Below are 15,353 nucleotides of genomic sequence, written 5' to 3'. Positions count from 1 at the left end.
CCTTAGAGAATATTTAATCTCACAAAATAATTTGAAATTACATGCAAAAAATTGAACAACAACATGGTATTTGTCTTCTCAGTAGGCAGGAACCAAAGCACTAAAGTAGTGAGAGCAATAAAAGAAATCAGCTCAAAATGGAATGTTTCATACAATTACATACATAAAACATTAAAACTTACCCACATCAAACCAAAAACTAAAAAGTAAACAAAAAACTAGAAAAGTACTTATAACAAGTATAAAAATTTCAATATCCTAACAGTATAAAGAGCTCTCAGAGATCAGAACAGAACATTATAAATTATCTAAAAAACAAATGATCAGGAGACATTAAGAGGCAAGCAGGAAATGCATCAACAAAGTGAAATACAGATTACTAATAAGCTTGCAAAAAATATTCTAACAGTAACAAAGAAATGAATATTAAAATAAAGCATATTCATCTATACGTGAATAAAGATTTTTAAAAGATTAAAATATGGGGAACCAGGGTGGCTCAGTCAGTTAAGCATCCAACCCCATTTTGGCTCAGGTCATGATCTCACGGTTCACAGGATTGAGCCCCATGTCAGGCTCCACGCTGACAGCACAGAGCCTGCTTGGGGTTCTCTCTCCCTTTCTGTATGCCCCAACCCTGCTACTGCATGTTCTCTCCTCCCCCCCCCCCAAAATAAATAAACTTTAAAAAATAAATAAATAAAAGATTAAGGGGCACCTGGGTGGCTCAGTCAGTGAAGCATCAGACTCTTGGTTTCAGCTCAGGTCATGACCTCACAGTTTGTGAGTTCGATCCCTACCTTGGGCTTCACATTGGCAGTGTGGAGCCTGCTTGGGACTCTCATATTCTCTCTCTCTCTCTCTCTCTCTCTCTCTCTCTCTTTCTCTCTTTCTCTCCCTCTCTCCCTCTCTCTACTCCTCCTCAGCTTGTGCTCTCTCTCTCTCTCTCTCTCAAAGTAAATAAATAAGCTTAAAAAATAAATAAAAGATTAAAATAAGTTTTGATAAAGATTTGGACAGTAATGCTCATGTACAGCAGGCAGACATATGAATTGTTTTAAGCTTTCTGGGTAGCAGTTTGGCAGTATGAATCAAGAAGTAATAAAAATATTTATATCCTTCAATCAATTTTTCCACTTTTAGGAATCTCTTTCAAGGGATTAACCAGAGAGGCAGGTGGAGTTTTATTCACGAGTTTTCATTGCAGCATTGTTCACAGCAGGGGGAAAAAAAAAAACTCCTTAAATTTCTAACAGTAGAGACATGGTTATGTAAATTACAGTGGAGCATATTATAGAATATTGTTCAGGCATAAAAATGTTTTTGAAGGATATTTGATGGCGTGGTCAAAAGCATTCAGTATGCCCTCAGTTATATTTTAAAAACTGAGTTCTGAATAGAAAAATATATTGTATAAAAAATACTCCACAATGTTATTAGAGGTTAGTATTCGAATGTGGGATGGTAATGAATTTTATTTTGTTTCTTAATATTTTCCAACTTATCTACAATGAGCATATTGTTACTCCATACTTACAGAAAATATGAAATCTTTCTTTAAAAGAAGAACTTATGTAACCCTCCTGCAATGATGTGGGGTTTTGTCTGTTTGCTAGTTTAATCAGAGAAGTCTTTTTGAATAATACTCACCCACGGCCTCTGCAATCATGAAAACGAAGCATATTCCTGAAGCAGCACAGAGTTTCCACTTGGCATAGACTTGCTCACTTGCTCTGTTGTCTGTGGCCTTGGAGTTGCTGTGGCAGTGATAGATGGCTCCTGAGTCCAGCTCCTCTGGCTTCTCTCCAGGACATTGATTTTTATTCAAGGATTTCTGCTGGAGTTCCACACTATGGATGAGTTTGACAGAAGCAAGAAGTGAACACGGTTGCAAACAAATACCTCACTGACAGCCCTACCCATTCTCAGAACTGATAGAAGGACATTTGCTAACTAGATAGGAAGTTACAGTTCACAGCTCCTTCTATAAGAAATATCAAGTGTAAGGAACAAGCAAGAAATTTCCTTCTGAAGTCTCAACTACTAAAGGTTTTGCTTTTTTATTCAGCCAAGCTATACCAGCAGTGATTAAGAGATGTTAAAGGAACAGGAGAAAGGAAGCAGATACATTTTGATGCATTTCCTTACAAATTACTCCACTTTGAAAGGATTTTGGACCCTGTGTTACAAATTTTAAAAAGCAGGGGTGAAGAGCAATGTTAGGTATGTGCATATGAGCCAGTCTGAAGATTCAAATACTATCACATGCCCAAACTCTTCCTTTCTTCTCCACACCAGCACTGTTAATAGATCACAGCACTTTCTCCTGTTGAGTTCCTGTTGACCCCCAGAATCCTTCTTAACACAGCTTTGCACACACTCTCTACCAATCTATCAAAGCTGTATTGTGAGTTGAACCTACTTACACTTCCTAAAGCAGGCAGTATATATCAGCTCTTCTCAAGTATAAAGCATTATTTACAGGCTGGAATAGAATTCTAGCATTTCATAGATGGAAAGATTATAGATACCATTTAGTCAATCCCATAGTTTCTTTTTTTATATATATACAATTTATTGTCAAACTGGCTAACATACAGTGTGTAAAGTGGACTCTTGTTTTTTGGGGTAGATTCCCGTGGCTCATCGCTTGCACCCAGGGCAACAAGCACCCTCCTCAGTGCCCATCACCCATTTTCCCCTCTCCCCCACACCCCATCCACCCTCAGTTTCTTCTCTATATTTAAGAATCTCCTATGGTTTTCCTCCCTCCCTCTCTGTAATCATTTTTTTCCCTTTCCCTTCCCCATGGTCTTCTGTTAAGTTTTTCAAGATCCACATATGAGTGAAAACATATGATATCTGTCCTTCTCTGACTGACTTATTTCACTCAGCACCTTCCAGTTCCATCCACATAGCTGCAAATGGCAGGATTTCAGTCTTTCTCATTGCCAAGTAGTATTCCGTTGTATATATAAACCACATCTTCTTTATCCATTTATCAGTTGATGGACATTTGGGCTCTTTTCATAATTTGGCTATTGTTGAAAGTGCTGCTATAAACATTGGGGTACACATGCCCCTATGCATCAGCACTCCTGTATCCCTGGGGTAAATTCCTAGCAGTGCTATTGCTGGGTCATAGGGTAGATCTATTTTTAATTTTTTGAGGAACCTCCACACTGTTTTCCAGAGTGACTGCACCAGTTTGCATTCCCACCAACAGTGCAAGAGGGTTCCCATTTCTCCACATCCTCGCCAGCATCTGAAATTTCCTGAGTTGTTCATTTTAGCCACTCTGACTGGTGTGAGGTGATATCTCAGTGTGGTTTTGATTTGTAGTTAGCTGAAGTAATTAAGGTTCAGAGAGGTTAAGTAATTGCCTGAGGCCAAATAGCCAGCAAACAGCAGAACTGGGATTCTGATGATGTTAATAGCATTCAGGATTTTGAACAGTTCCAAATAATCTCCTTTTTTAGAATAGGAGCCATTTGGCAATAGGCACATAGAATATTTATATCTATAAGTCTTTGCCTTTGTAATGTGATACATACCCTTAGAATAATAATAATAAAAAAAACATGTCATGTAGCAGTGTGGGTCACCAATGGCCATCAACTCAGAGGAGCATGAGAACTAAAAAGGAAGCATGATAGAAGTTTCCCTTCCTTTGTGCAGAGAAGGCAACATGACCGAGACAAGGTCACCAATTGTTCTGGCACTGTTCGTATGACCATATGATTTGCTGAAGCCATAGGAAGCTTTGCTTTATTTTATACTTTTCATGAATCTTGTGGTCAGAGAAAACCAGGTGGTGACCAGGAGAAAGAACTTATTCTGGAGCAGTGCAGAAGGCAGACCAAGGCAGGAATCCCACTAAGGGTGCAGCCTCTGGGCAATGCCACAAGAAGAAAAGTACAAGGAATCTGGCCAATCTTACTTTTAAACCCTGCTTTGTTGTCCCAGACTCTGAGATTAACCAATATGGATTTACTCTGAGCTGAGATTGCTCTTCGAGGTACTAAGCAGGGGATCCAAAGGTGGGCTTCAGAGGGTCCATTGAAATTGGATGCAATGTGTTCATATGTGTGTCTGTGTGTGTTTTATGGTGGGGGGAGGGGATGCAGGATCCCACAGTCTTCTCTGGGCTCCTAAAAGGGTCCATAATCCTCCCCAAACTTGAAATCCAAAATTAAAATACATTTCTCATCACCTCATTAGAGCAAAATGGCCTGGGTACCTATAGATGCAGAATAGGCTCTTGATATAAAAAATGATGTGAATCCTAAGAATTTTAAGAAGGTTCTAAAAAGCAAATGCTATGATGCATCAAAAAACGAATTCTGAATAAATTACCATAGATTCCCACAAATTCAAAGATGGTTGAAGCTCAGAAGGATAGGAATAGTAGACCCGAGCAAAAAAATTTACTGTAGTATCAAAGAAAAAAAATGGGGGAGAAAAACAGGAGAAATAGGGAAATATTCCAAATTTTTCTTGTAATAGCCTACAAATTTGAGTTTATTTCTTAAAATATGAATTAGAAAATGGAGCTTTGTTTTGTAATCTTGGGGAAGCCTCTCTTTTTCTTTTGTATTTCATTTTTGCTTGATGATAGACATTAAACTCCTTTATTCTATGTCTCTAAAAATAGAGCTGGTAATACTTTTCACCCTCTTATTTCATATGTTGACCATATAAAATCAATCCCATTTTGTACTTTCACATCACTTCTCCCAAGAACCTCCAGTCACTATGACTGTTAGAACAGGAGATGAAAGCTTGGGTCCCACCATGCATTTCCCACACTTCATGTATTCATTCATTCATTCATTCATTCATTCAACAGATAAGTGCTGCATGCCTGCAGCATGCCTCCACTATCAGAGGTGCTAATGACACCATAGTCTTTGAGACTAAGCTCCTGACCTAAGAAGCTTGTATCCTAGCAGAGGGACACAAACTGTAAGCCAGCAGATAGTTTCAGAGGCTGTGTGGTATGATGGGCAGTGACTGGGTGAGGGAAGGTGGGGCTGCTTTAAACAGAGTGGTAATGGGGGTGCACTTCTGTAGAGATACTGCCATGGTGAGTTCAAGGGTAACCGGGAGTAGACCTACATGCAAGAGAAACATCAAGCGGAGGGTGTTGCTGGGGCAAGGGCACAAAGGCAAGAAAGAGATTGTCTTGTTCAAAAGCTTGGCTTGACGGAAAGGGAACTACATATGTGGTCACTGTGGTGTGAAGAAAGAGTAACATTGGATGATGTCAGAGAAGTAGGCAGATGTTAGCTCATGTACAACTCTGAGCCATTAAAAAAGGATTCACTTGGGCACCTGGGTGGCTCAGTCAGTTAAGCGCCAGACTTCATCTCAGGTCATGATCTCACAGTTAGTGGGTTCGAGCCCCATGTCAGGCTCTGTGCTGACAGCTCAGAGCCAAGAGCCTGCTTTTGTTTCTGTGTCTCCCTCTGTCTCTGCCCCTTCCCCGCTCATGCTCTGTCTCTGTCTCTCCTCTCTCTCTCTCTCTCTCTCTGAAAAATAAACATTAAAAAATAATAAAAAAGGATTTACTTTTCTTCAAATTCTACAGGAAGGAAGTTGGCAAGTTTTGAGCAGGGAAGTAACATTAGGTGGTTCACATTTCTAAAATGATCACTTTGGGTGATGCTTGGAAGGTTTGAGTATAAAGGGGCAAAACATGGAGACCACGTTTGGCTGAAGCAGAGAGGCTGATGATTTGGACCAGTGCGGTGACAAAGTAAATGGGAAGAAGTAGCCATATTTGAGTGCTATTTGGGACGTAGGATCCACAGGACATACTAATCAATAGCATCAGTTAAGGGGGAATGAGGAAGGGGAGGGACCGGAGGATGGCTCATGGATTTCTGGTTACAGCAGTTAGGATAAGGGAATACCAGTTGCAGAGATGGGCTGAGTGACTGGCAGCACAGCGAGGGGGCTGCGAATTTGGGCTCTGACATCCCATTGCTAAGTCACCTCCCAGCTTTACCACTCACTAATCATATGACTGTAAGAAAATGACTTAACCTCTCTGTGCCTCAATTTCCTCACTGCAAAATGGTGATAATGATAACACCTCTCTCACAGGGCAGCTGTGATATTTTAGTTAATTCATATAAATATTTCAAAGTGTGTTTGGAACAAGGTAAATGCACCAAAAAATGTGAATTTTTAAGTTAGTCTACCATTTTCACAAACTACATTATTGTCATTGTTCTTGAGAAAGAATAAAGCAAGTTTTACTGTGAAATAACTTTTAGGCTAAGCATTTTTATAACAGAGCTTGAATAAACAAAAAGCAGGCTTTTCTTTTGTTGCCCCTTTGTCCACATCTATCATTCTAGATTCTACTCCAATGACAATAAATCATACAAATCATCAGTTTTGTATTAATTGACCCCGGGGCTTGATTCTCTAATCCTAAGGAGAGGATAAATGTCAAAGAAGGAGAAAACAGTCATAAATCCCTTAGCTGTTCCTGGCCCGTTTCCCCTTATCAACCACTGTGCTCTGTCTGCACTAGAAAGAGTCCTAAGTATTCAGCTCCTGGGACCTTGTCTTGAACACAGTAAATATCAGTACATATTTGCTGAGATTATACTTGATTCGATGTTTATGAAATATATGAGTGATGTGAAGAAGTGTTTTGAGGGGAAAGCTAGAGGGAGTGGAGAATAGAAATGTTTGCAGCATCAGATGTAATTTCTTATCCCAGAACAGGAATTCAGTTACCCTCTCCTTTTTGAAACAGGTTTATTAAGGTATAATTCATATACCACACATTTTACCCACTTATGTATACAACTTAATGGGTTTTAGCATATTTGCAGAGTTGTGCGACCATCACCATAAGTTAGAACATTTCCATCATCCCAAAAAGAAACCTTGTACCCGTTAGCAATATTTCCCCAATGTCCCAATCTCCTTACATACAACCTTACCCTAGGCAAGCACTAATTTGCTTTCTGCCTCCATAAATTTTCCCATTCTGGACATTTCATATAAATGGAATCATACAGCATGTGGTTTTTATGAATGACTTCTTTCACTTAGCATAATGTTTTCAAGGTTTATCCATGTTTTAGAAAGTATCAATACATCAGTACTTTATTGCTTTTTATTTTCAAATAACACTCCATTGCATGGATATACAACATTTTCTTTAGTCATTTGATGGGTATTTAGGTGGTTTTGATTTGGGGTTTTTACTTTATTCATAATAATGAATTATGCTGCTATGAAAATTTGTATACAAGCTTTTTTGGAAGTATGTTTTCATTTTTATTGAAAAAATACCTAGCAGTAGAATTCCTGGGTCATAAAGAAACTCTATATTTAACATTTTGTAGAAATTGCCAGAATGTTTTTCAAAACACTATGTTATTATACATTCCCACATTCAGTACTTGAGAGCTATCATTTCTCTGTACCCTCACCAACATTTGTTTTTGGTTTTTTGATTATAGCCATCCTAGTGGGTATGAAGTACTATCTCATTGTGGTCTTGACATGCATTTCCCCTGATGGCTAATGATGTTAAACATCTTTCATGTGTTTATTACACATTTGTATATTTTCTTGGAGAAGTGTCTATCCAAAGCCTATTTTTGAATTGGCCAATTTATCTTTTTATTATTGAGTTGTAATTGTCCTTTATATATTCTGATATATTTAATTTGCAAATATTTCCTCTCAATTTGTGGCTTGTATTTTCATTTTCTTCGTTGTATTGTTTTCAGAACAAAAGATTTTAATTTTGATGCTCTGTAATTTATCTATTTTTTTATCACTTATGCTTTTGGTGCCATATTAAGAAACCATAGCCTAACCCAAGGTCATAAGGTTTTATGCCTGTGTTTTCTTTTAAGAGTTTTATAGTTTTAGTTCTTACATTTAGCTGTCATTTGTTGTAGCTTTATATTAACTTTTGAAATCAGGAAATGATTTCAAATATTTTTTTTCAAGTGTGTTTCACTTTTTCTAGGCCCCTTTTATTTCTATATGAATTGTGGGATTATCTTGTCAATTTCTTCAAAAGGCAGATGAGATTTTAGTACTGATTGCACTGAACCTCTACATTACATTGGAGAATATTGCCATCTTAAAATTGTCTTTCAATACACAAACATGGGATATCTTTGCATTGATCTAAATAAAGATCTAAATCTTCTTTAATTTCAGTGTTTTGTTATTTTCAGTGTACAAGTTTTGTACTTTGTTAAATTTATTCCTAAGTATTTTATTCTTTTTCATGCTATTATAAACTGAATTGTTGTCTTAATTGAATTTTCAGATTAGTCATTGCTACCATATAAAAATACAATTTATTATTTGGATATTATCTTGCTACCTGAAGCCTTACTGAAACTGTTCATTAGCTCTAAAGATTTTTAGTGGATCCCTTAGGATTTTTATATACTAGTTGATGTTATCTGCACGTGGTGTTAAGTTTTATGTCTTCCTTTCCAATCTGGATGGCTTTTATTTTCATTTTTATTTCTGTCTTGCCTGTTTGCCTTGGCTAGAACACTCAATAAATTGCTGAGTAGAAATGGTGATAATGGGCATCCTTGTCTTGTTCCTGATATTAGGGGAAAGCTTTCAGGCCTTACCACTAAGTATAATGTTAGCTTCAGATTTTCCATAGATGCTTTTTATCAAGTTGAAGAAGTTACCTTCTATTCCTTGTTTGGTGAACACTGTAATGAAAGGCTGTTGAATTTTGTTGAATGCTTTTTCTGCATCTAATGAGATAATCATATGGTGGTTTTTGTCCTTTATTCTATTAATATGGTATATTACTTTGATTATATTTCAAATGTTAAATCAAGAATTCATTACTGGGATAAATCTGACTTTGCCATGGTTTATAATTTTTTTATATCTTGCTGTGTTCAGTTTGTTAGTAGTAAGAGCAGGGATTTTTGAATCTATATTTATAAGGTATATTGACCTGTAGTTTTATTTTCTTGTGATAGTTTTGTGTTTTGCTATTGGTGAAATATTGAAATATAAAATGAATTGGAAAATGCTCATTTTTTTTTATTTGTTGGAAGAATTTGTGAAGAATTGGTATTAATTCTACTTTTTATGTTGGTAAAAACCACCAGTGAAGACAGCTGGGTTTGGGATTTTCTTTGCATGAAATCTCCTTATTACTAATTCATTATTTTTATTTATTATAGATCCACACAGAGTTTCTATTTTCTCTTGAGTTAGTTTGGTAGTTTGTATCTTTGTATAAATTTTCCATTTCATCTAATATTATATACATTTTATATATGCAATTTATTATCAGTTAAGAGAAGAAAGAAAAGTAAATACACTATCTTTTATAATTACATTTACTGATGCTATTTGGTTTTTATGTGTTGATTCAAGTTAATGTCTGGTGTCTTATTTTCAGCTTGAAAAATTTTCTTTACTATTTATTGAAATGTAAGTCTACAAGCAAAAAAACATCTGTTTTTGTTCACCTGGGAATGTCTTCATTTCACCTTCATTTTAGAAGATAGTTTTGCTGGATATAAGATGATTGGTTGACAGCCCTTTTTGTCATTTTCTTTTAGCCCTTTCTTTTAGCCCTTTAAATATGACATTCTACCACCTTCCAGCTCCTTTGTTTCTGCTAGAAGTCAGCTGTGAATCTTACTGAGATGCTCTTGAACATGATGAATCTTTTTCTTCTCTCTTGCTGCTTTCAAGATTTTCTCTTTGTGTTTTCCTTTCAGCATTTTCACTGTGATATATCAGAGTAGATCCATTTTTCCTTAATTCTTCTTAGAATCTGTTGACCATTGTGGATGTGTGGATTAATATTGTCACCAAATTTTGGGAAATTCCAGCCACTATTTCTTCAAATATTTTTCTCCTCCTTTTTTTTCCCTCTCCTTCTGGTACTCCCATTATGCTTATGTTAGGGCACTTAATGATTTCCACATTTCCCTGAGGTTCTGTTACATTTCCTTCCTTATTTTTTCTCTGTGTTCTTTATATTGCATATCTATTGATCTATCCTCAAGCTCACTCATTCTTCTGCCAGCTCATATCTACTGCTGAGCCCCTTTAACATTTTTTTTATTCTACTTACTGTCCTTTTATTTTTTTTAATATGTAATTTATTGTCAAGTTAGCTAACAGTGTATATAGTGTGCTCTTGGCTTCAGGAGTAGATTCCCATGATTCATCACCTACGTACAACACCCAGTGCACATCCCAACAAGTGCCCCCCTCAATGCCCATCACCCATTTTCCCCTCTCTCCCACCCCTCCATCAATCTTCAGTTTGTTCTCTGTATTTAAGAGTCTCTTATGGTTTGCCTCCCTCTGTTTGAAATTAGTTTTTCACCTTCCCTTCCCCTATGGTCTTCTGTTAGGTTTCTCAATGAGTGAAAATATATGATATCTGTCTGTCTCTGACTGACTTATTCTATTTAACATAATGCCCTCCAGTTCCATCCACGTTGTTTTATATGGAAAGATTTTATTCTTTCTCATTGCCGAGTAGTATTCTATTGTACTCACACACCACATCTTCTTTATCCATTCACCAGTTGATGGACATTTGGTCTCTTTCCATAATTTGGCTATTGTTGGTAATGCTGTCTTTTCAACTTCAGAATTTCCATTTGGTTCTTTTTCTTTTTTATGATTTCTGTCTCTTTATTGACATTCTCTCCTTGATGAAACATTGCATCATACCTCTCTTTAATTCTTTAAACATGATTTCATTTAGTTCTTTACTCATATTTATAATGACTGCTCTGAAATCTTTGAATTCTAAGTTCCATTTCTGGGCCCTTTCAAAGGCAGTTTCTATTACTTGCTCTTTTATGGTTATTCTTCACTGTTTCTTTGCAGGTCTTAAAATATTTTGCCTAAAATTGGATGTTTTAGATAATACACTATAGCAATTCTGGATATTGATCTCCTGTGGGCCTGTTGTTGCTGCTGTTTACTTGTTTGCTTTTTTATTTGTTTAGCAATGACTTGTCTACTTAAGTGGAATCTATTTCCTCTGACATCCCCTACATGTACAGGTTCTGTTATCATTTGCAAAAGGGTGCAGCCTTGGGGATGCACACAGTCATCATTACCTCCTACCCCCACCCCAGCCCAGGGATGCTGATCTTTTTTAATCATGTTTGCTGTGACTGTCTCTTTCCATGGTCTCATTGTTAAGCTTCTGGATACTCTGCTTAAATGGGTATCATATCTAACAGTTGACCTATGTAATCATTTATTGATTAGTGTTTTCAACAATGCCCTGAGGCATAAATCTCTCCACAATCCCATCCAATTAAAGCTGGACCATTTGTTAGTCTGCTTAAGCTGCTATAACAAAATAACACAGACTGGGTAGCTTAAACAACAGAAATTTATTTTCTCATGGTCTGAAAGTCCATGATTAAAGTGCTGGAAAATTCAGTTTCTAACAAAAGCTCTCTTCCTATTCTATAGATAGCTGCCTTGCTACATCTTCACGTGGTGGAGAGAGAGAGAGAGATCTCTGGTGTCTCTTCCTCTTTTATGAGGGCAGCAGTTCTACCATATCAGGGCTCTATCCTAATGACTTCATTTAACCTTAGTCACCTTTTAAAAGTCCTGTCTCCAGGAAAGTCACATGGGAGTTCAGGCTTCAACATATGAATTTGAGGGATGGGGGGAGATACAAATATCCAGTCCACAGCAGGCTCCTTTACAGGGAGGGAATATTTAAGGCCATAGGAAGGAGAATGAAGACTAACCAAAAGCTGACACAAAGCTCCCAGACATGTGAGCAAAGCCATCTTGTATCTTTTGGCACAGTTCAGACACCAGCAGAATGCACCCTCATGAGCAAACCTCACTGACCTCATATGGGGCCTTGAGGAAATCCTGACCCACAGAACTACGAATAATAAAATGATTGTTGAGGAAATCAAAGTCTATGTGACCTCAGGAGGAAATAGATTAAGGATTCAGGAGGGCACAAGATGAAAGTGTGTGTGTGCAGGAGATATGGAGGAGGTAGCAGACACTGAATTCACAAACAGGAGGCATGGATCCAGACCCCAACTCTGTCATAATTAGATATCTGACCTTAAGAAAGGCAGTTTTTCTCTTTGGCATTCAGGTTCCTAACTGATAAATCAGGAATCAGGATAAATCATCTCTCCCAGGTTTAACTGTTTTTATATGAAAACAAAATTAAAATGAGTTTGACAGTTTTTATCATCACCATATCCTGAAAATCATACCCATTTAGGAAGTGAAAGAGACCCTGTAACTATAAATGATTGGCTTTATTTGTGTAACAGAGTGTTAATGGTCTATTTTAATGAGAAGGGAAATAGTGTTATTTTAATAACATAGAGATGCTTTATTAATAGTGTCCATAGTGTTAACAATTGGTTGTCTAAAATTTCTGCCTGGGTGCCTGGGTGGCTCAGTCAGTTGAGCGTCCAACTTTGGCTCAGGTCATGATCTCACAGTTCATGAGTTCAAGCCCTGCGTTGGGCTCTGTGCTGACAGCTTGGAGCCTGGGGCCTGCTTCGGATTCTGTGTCTCCCTCTCTTTCTTCCCCTTCCCTGCTCATGCTCTGTCTCTCTCTGTCTCTCAAAAATGAATAAAGTTAAAAAAAATTTAATTTCTGCCTGACCTAAAATGAGGTTTGGTTATTTATGGTCTTAATAAATCACATCTAATATTATTTTTCTAAGAAAAATAATTTTTATAATGTGAGATAATAGATGTGCTAGAATCTATCATGTATTTTTAAACCAAAATTATAAATGTCCTATAAAAAGTCCCTTTACTGTTGTTCAAACATTTGATGCTCTCAAACACAATGTTATTACTCTTCAGAATATTAATTTGGTTCCACGAAACAAACAAAAACATTATACATATTATTAGTGGGTATGTATTCTCTTAAGCTCTGCTCCTAACATGAATTCATTTCATATTTCCATTCATTCATCCATATGTACTAAGCATGTTTCTCTTTGCTCTTCATTCAGGTTGAACTCCTCAAACACACCAAACTCTTATTCTTATATGTCTCTGTTTTTTTCCAGGCAATTATCTCAGTCTGGAAAATGTCCCCTAACCTTATTTTCTCTCTCTCTCTCTCTCTCTCTCTCTCTCTCTTTTGTGTTTGTGTGTGTTTCAAATTTTTATTTAAATTCTAGCTGGTTAGCAAATACTATAAGACTGGTCTTAGGAGTAGAATTTAGTGATTCATCACATACATATAACACCCAGTGCTCATCACAAGTGCCTTTCTTAATACCCATCACCCATTTAGCCCATCCCCCACCCACCTCCCCTCCAGTAACCCTCAGTTTGTTCTCTATAGTTAAAAGTTTCTTATGGTTTGCCTCCCTCTCTCTAACCCTATTTTCTCTGTGGAGTTTTCCTAACCTTACTCTCTAACTCCTTTTTATTTTTCAGTTCTTACTCTAGCACTTCTGAAAAGCTTTCTCTGACCCTTAAAGCCTAGCTAATACCTTTTCTTTGAGATATTCTCATTAAACACCACCAGAATGACACTTGCATGATGTTTTGTAATTGCCTATTCCCTATATAGGTTCCACATTAGACTCAAAATTTCAAGAGGACAGAGATCTGAGAGTAGGAATATCTTCTTTCTCTTATATATCCAGGTGTATTTAATCAATAGTAGTTAAATAAGGGGAAAATGAATGAATATATTGCATGTAGTAATGTGGAGATATTAAATGGAACCAGAACTATATATCACATTAAATTCAGCTATATTTATTATAGTTGTATATATTTGATTATGTTATTTTGTGATTAAGAAAATAGCAATTAATTTAAAGATCAGTATAATCACAATTCAGTCACATAGTTTAAAAGCCTTAATTTTTTTCTAAATGTAATTTAGTAAAATTTACCTAGGACTTTAAAAATGGAATAACTTGAAGAAAAGAAAGGTAAACACATTGGATCGTATATATGCCTATTTTCTGGAAGATAAACTACAGATGAAAAATATATTAATAAAATGTATCCTTTGTGCACTTAGGATATTTAAGGAATTAAATCATGAATTCTTCAGGATTTGAATTATACAAGTCAGTCAAAAGTTTACCAAATTTTACAAAATGCCTCTGAGTTGCACAGCAAAAGTTCTCAATTTTGAAGCAGTAGGACCCAAGGGTTTACTGATTAGTCAAGACAGAAAATTGTGAAGCAGAAACAGATGTCTGTTACCTGTCTAGGGTGAAGGCATACATCTTAGTGGCTTTGTCATTCACAAGATAAGTTCTTTCAAGAAACTCCATGGTGGTCAGGATGAGAGCTTCTGCTCCTTGCTGTTGTTGTGGCTGCTCTTGTTTACCTCGCTGTCCAGTTTGGGGGGCAAAGCAGCATTACAACCCTTCACGTACTTTCCAAAGAAAAAATAAAAAGGCTTCCGGGATTTAGAATAACAAGCCTCCTACATCAATGTTCTTGGTAGGTCTGCTAAAATTACGGCCTCCTTGGACTGTCAGCTGGTCTCATTCTCTCTCCCCCAGAAACTCCTTTCCTATGGAGACAGGCAGGTAGAATCAGGTGAAGTGTGTGTGTGTGTTTGTGTGTGTGTGTGCCCACGCTTCCCATGCTATCTGATTCCATCGTGCTTCCTCAGAGGTAGAAGAGCTCAAAGGTTTCCTGCTAATTGCTGATGTGGGGGTTTGGTCTTTAGAATACACCTGGGTGAACCGCAAACGCCTTTCTGTATACTAGTCTCATGTTTCCCCTTTCTTTTCCTTTCCTTTTTTTGAGGGGGCCCTCTCTCTCTCAACCTAAAAGCATTTCTCCTGAGATTTAGTTCTAAGATGACCTCTCAGCAGCCATCAGGATTTACTTCTCCTCTCCTAGGACCATTTTGGGATTTTACGACTGAAGGGAGGACATGGGTCATTAGTTACCGAAGTCTGTAATCTGAAACAGTTCCTGGTGCAGCAGCTTTGAAGCCCTTTTGACAGGCAGGTAAAGGGCAGACTCAGCTTCTAAATACGTAACAGCCCTCAATCATACCTACAAGAACTGGAATGATCCGTATTCTCCCTGGCCAGGGTATCCTCTGCTAAGGATAAAAGACTCACTCAAGAAACTCTATCAGGCAAACAAATGACAACTCAGGAATGGCATCTTCTGAGTTAATCCCAAGAGAACTTCAACCCCCAAACTCCTAGGAATTCACATTTTATTTCATTATACAGCACTTTCCTTTCCAAGTAAGAGAAGTGACTGTAGCCCAAGGGCAATAGGCCTTTGTGGTAGCATTTGTGTGGAGGCCAAAGAACATCCTGGACCGGAACAGATGCACGTGAGGGGTG

At 37.2% G+C, this 15,353-nt stretch overlaps 1 protein-coding gene across 2 annotated transcripts in view; it reads right to left on the bottom strand.

Moving 5' to 3' along the window:
• The window catches only part of SLC30A8 (solute carrier family 30 member 8), a 43,110-nt gene extending 28,798 nt beyond the window's left edge, over positions 1 to 14,312 (bottom strand). The window contains exons 1-3 of one of the 2 annotated variants that reach the window (XM_042924337.1): positions 8,637 to 8,666; positions 7,755 to 7,796; positions 1,651 to 1,852 (exon numbers count right to left, since the gene is read on the bottom strand). In XM_042924337.1, coding sequence (XP_042780271.1) covers positions 1,651 to 1,852; positions 7,755 to 7,796; positions 8,637 to 8,666 — 274 coding nt within the window. Of the gene's footprint in view, positions 1 to 1,650; positions 1,853 to 7,754; positions 7,797 to 8,636; positions 8,667 to 14,241 lie in introns of those variants that run through there. The other variant, XM_042924336.1, reaches the window with a different exon arrangement.
• Positions 14,313 to 15,353: the final 1,041 nt, after the last annotated feature.

Source organism: Panthera leo, chromosome F2 (assembly GCF_018350215.1).
Source record: "Panthera leo isolate Ple1 chromosome F2, P.leo_Ple1_pat1.1, whole genome shotgun sequence".
NCBI lineage: Eukaryota > Metazoa > Chordata > Mammalia > Carnivora > Felidae > Panthera > Panthera leo.
The sequence above is the reverse complement of the archived record's forward strand: the minus strand, read 5'-3'. Positions and strand labels throughout refer to the sequence as shown.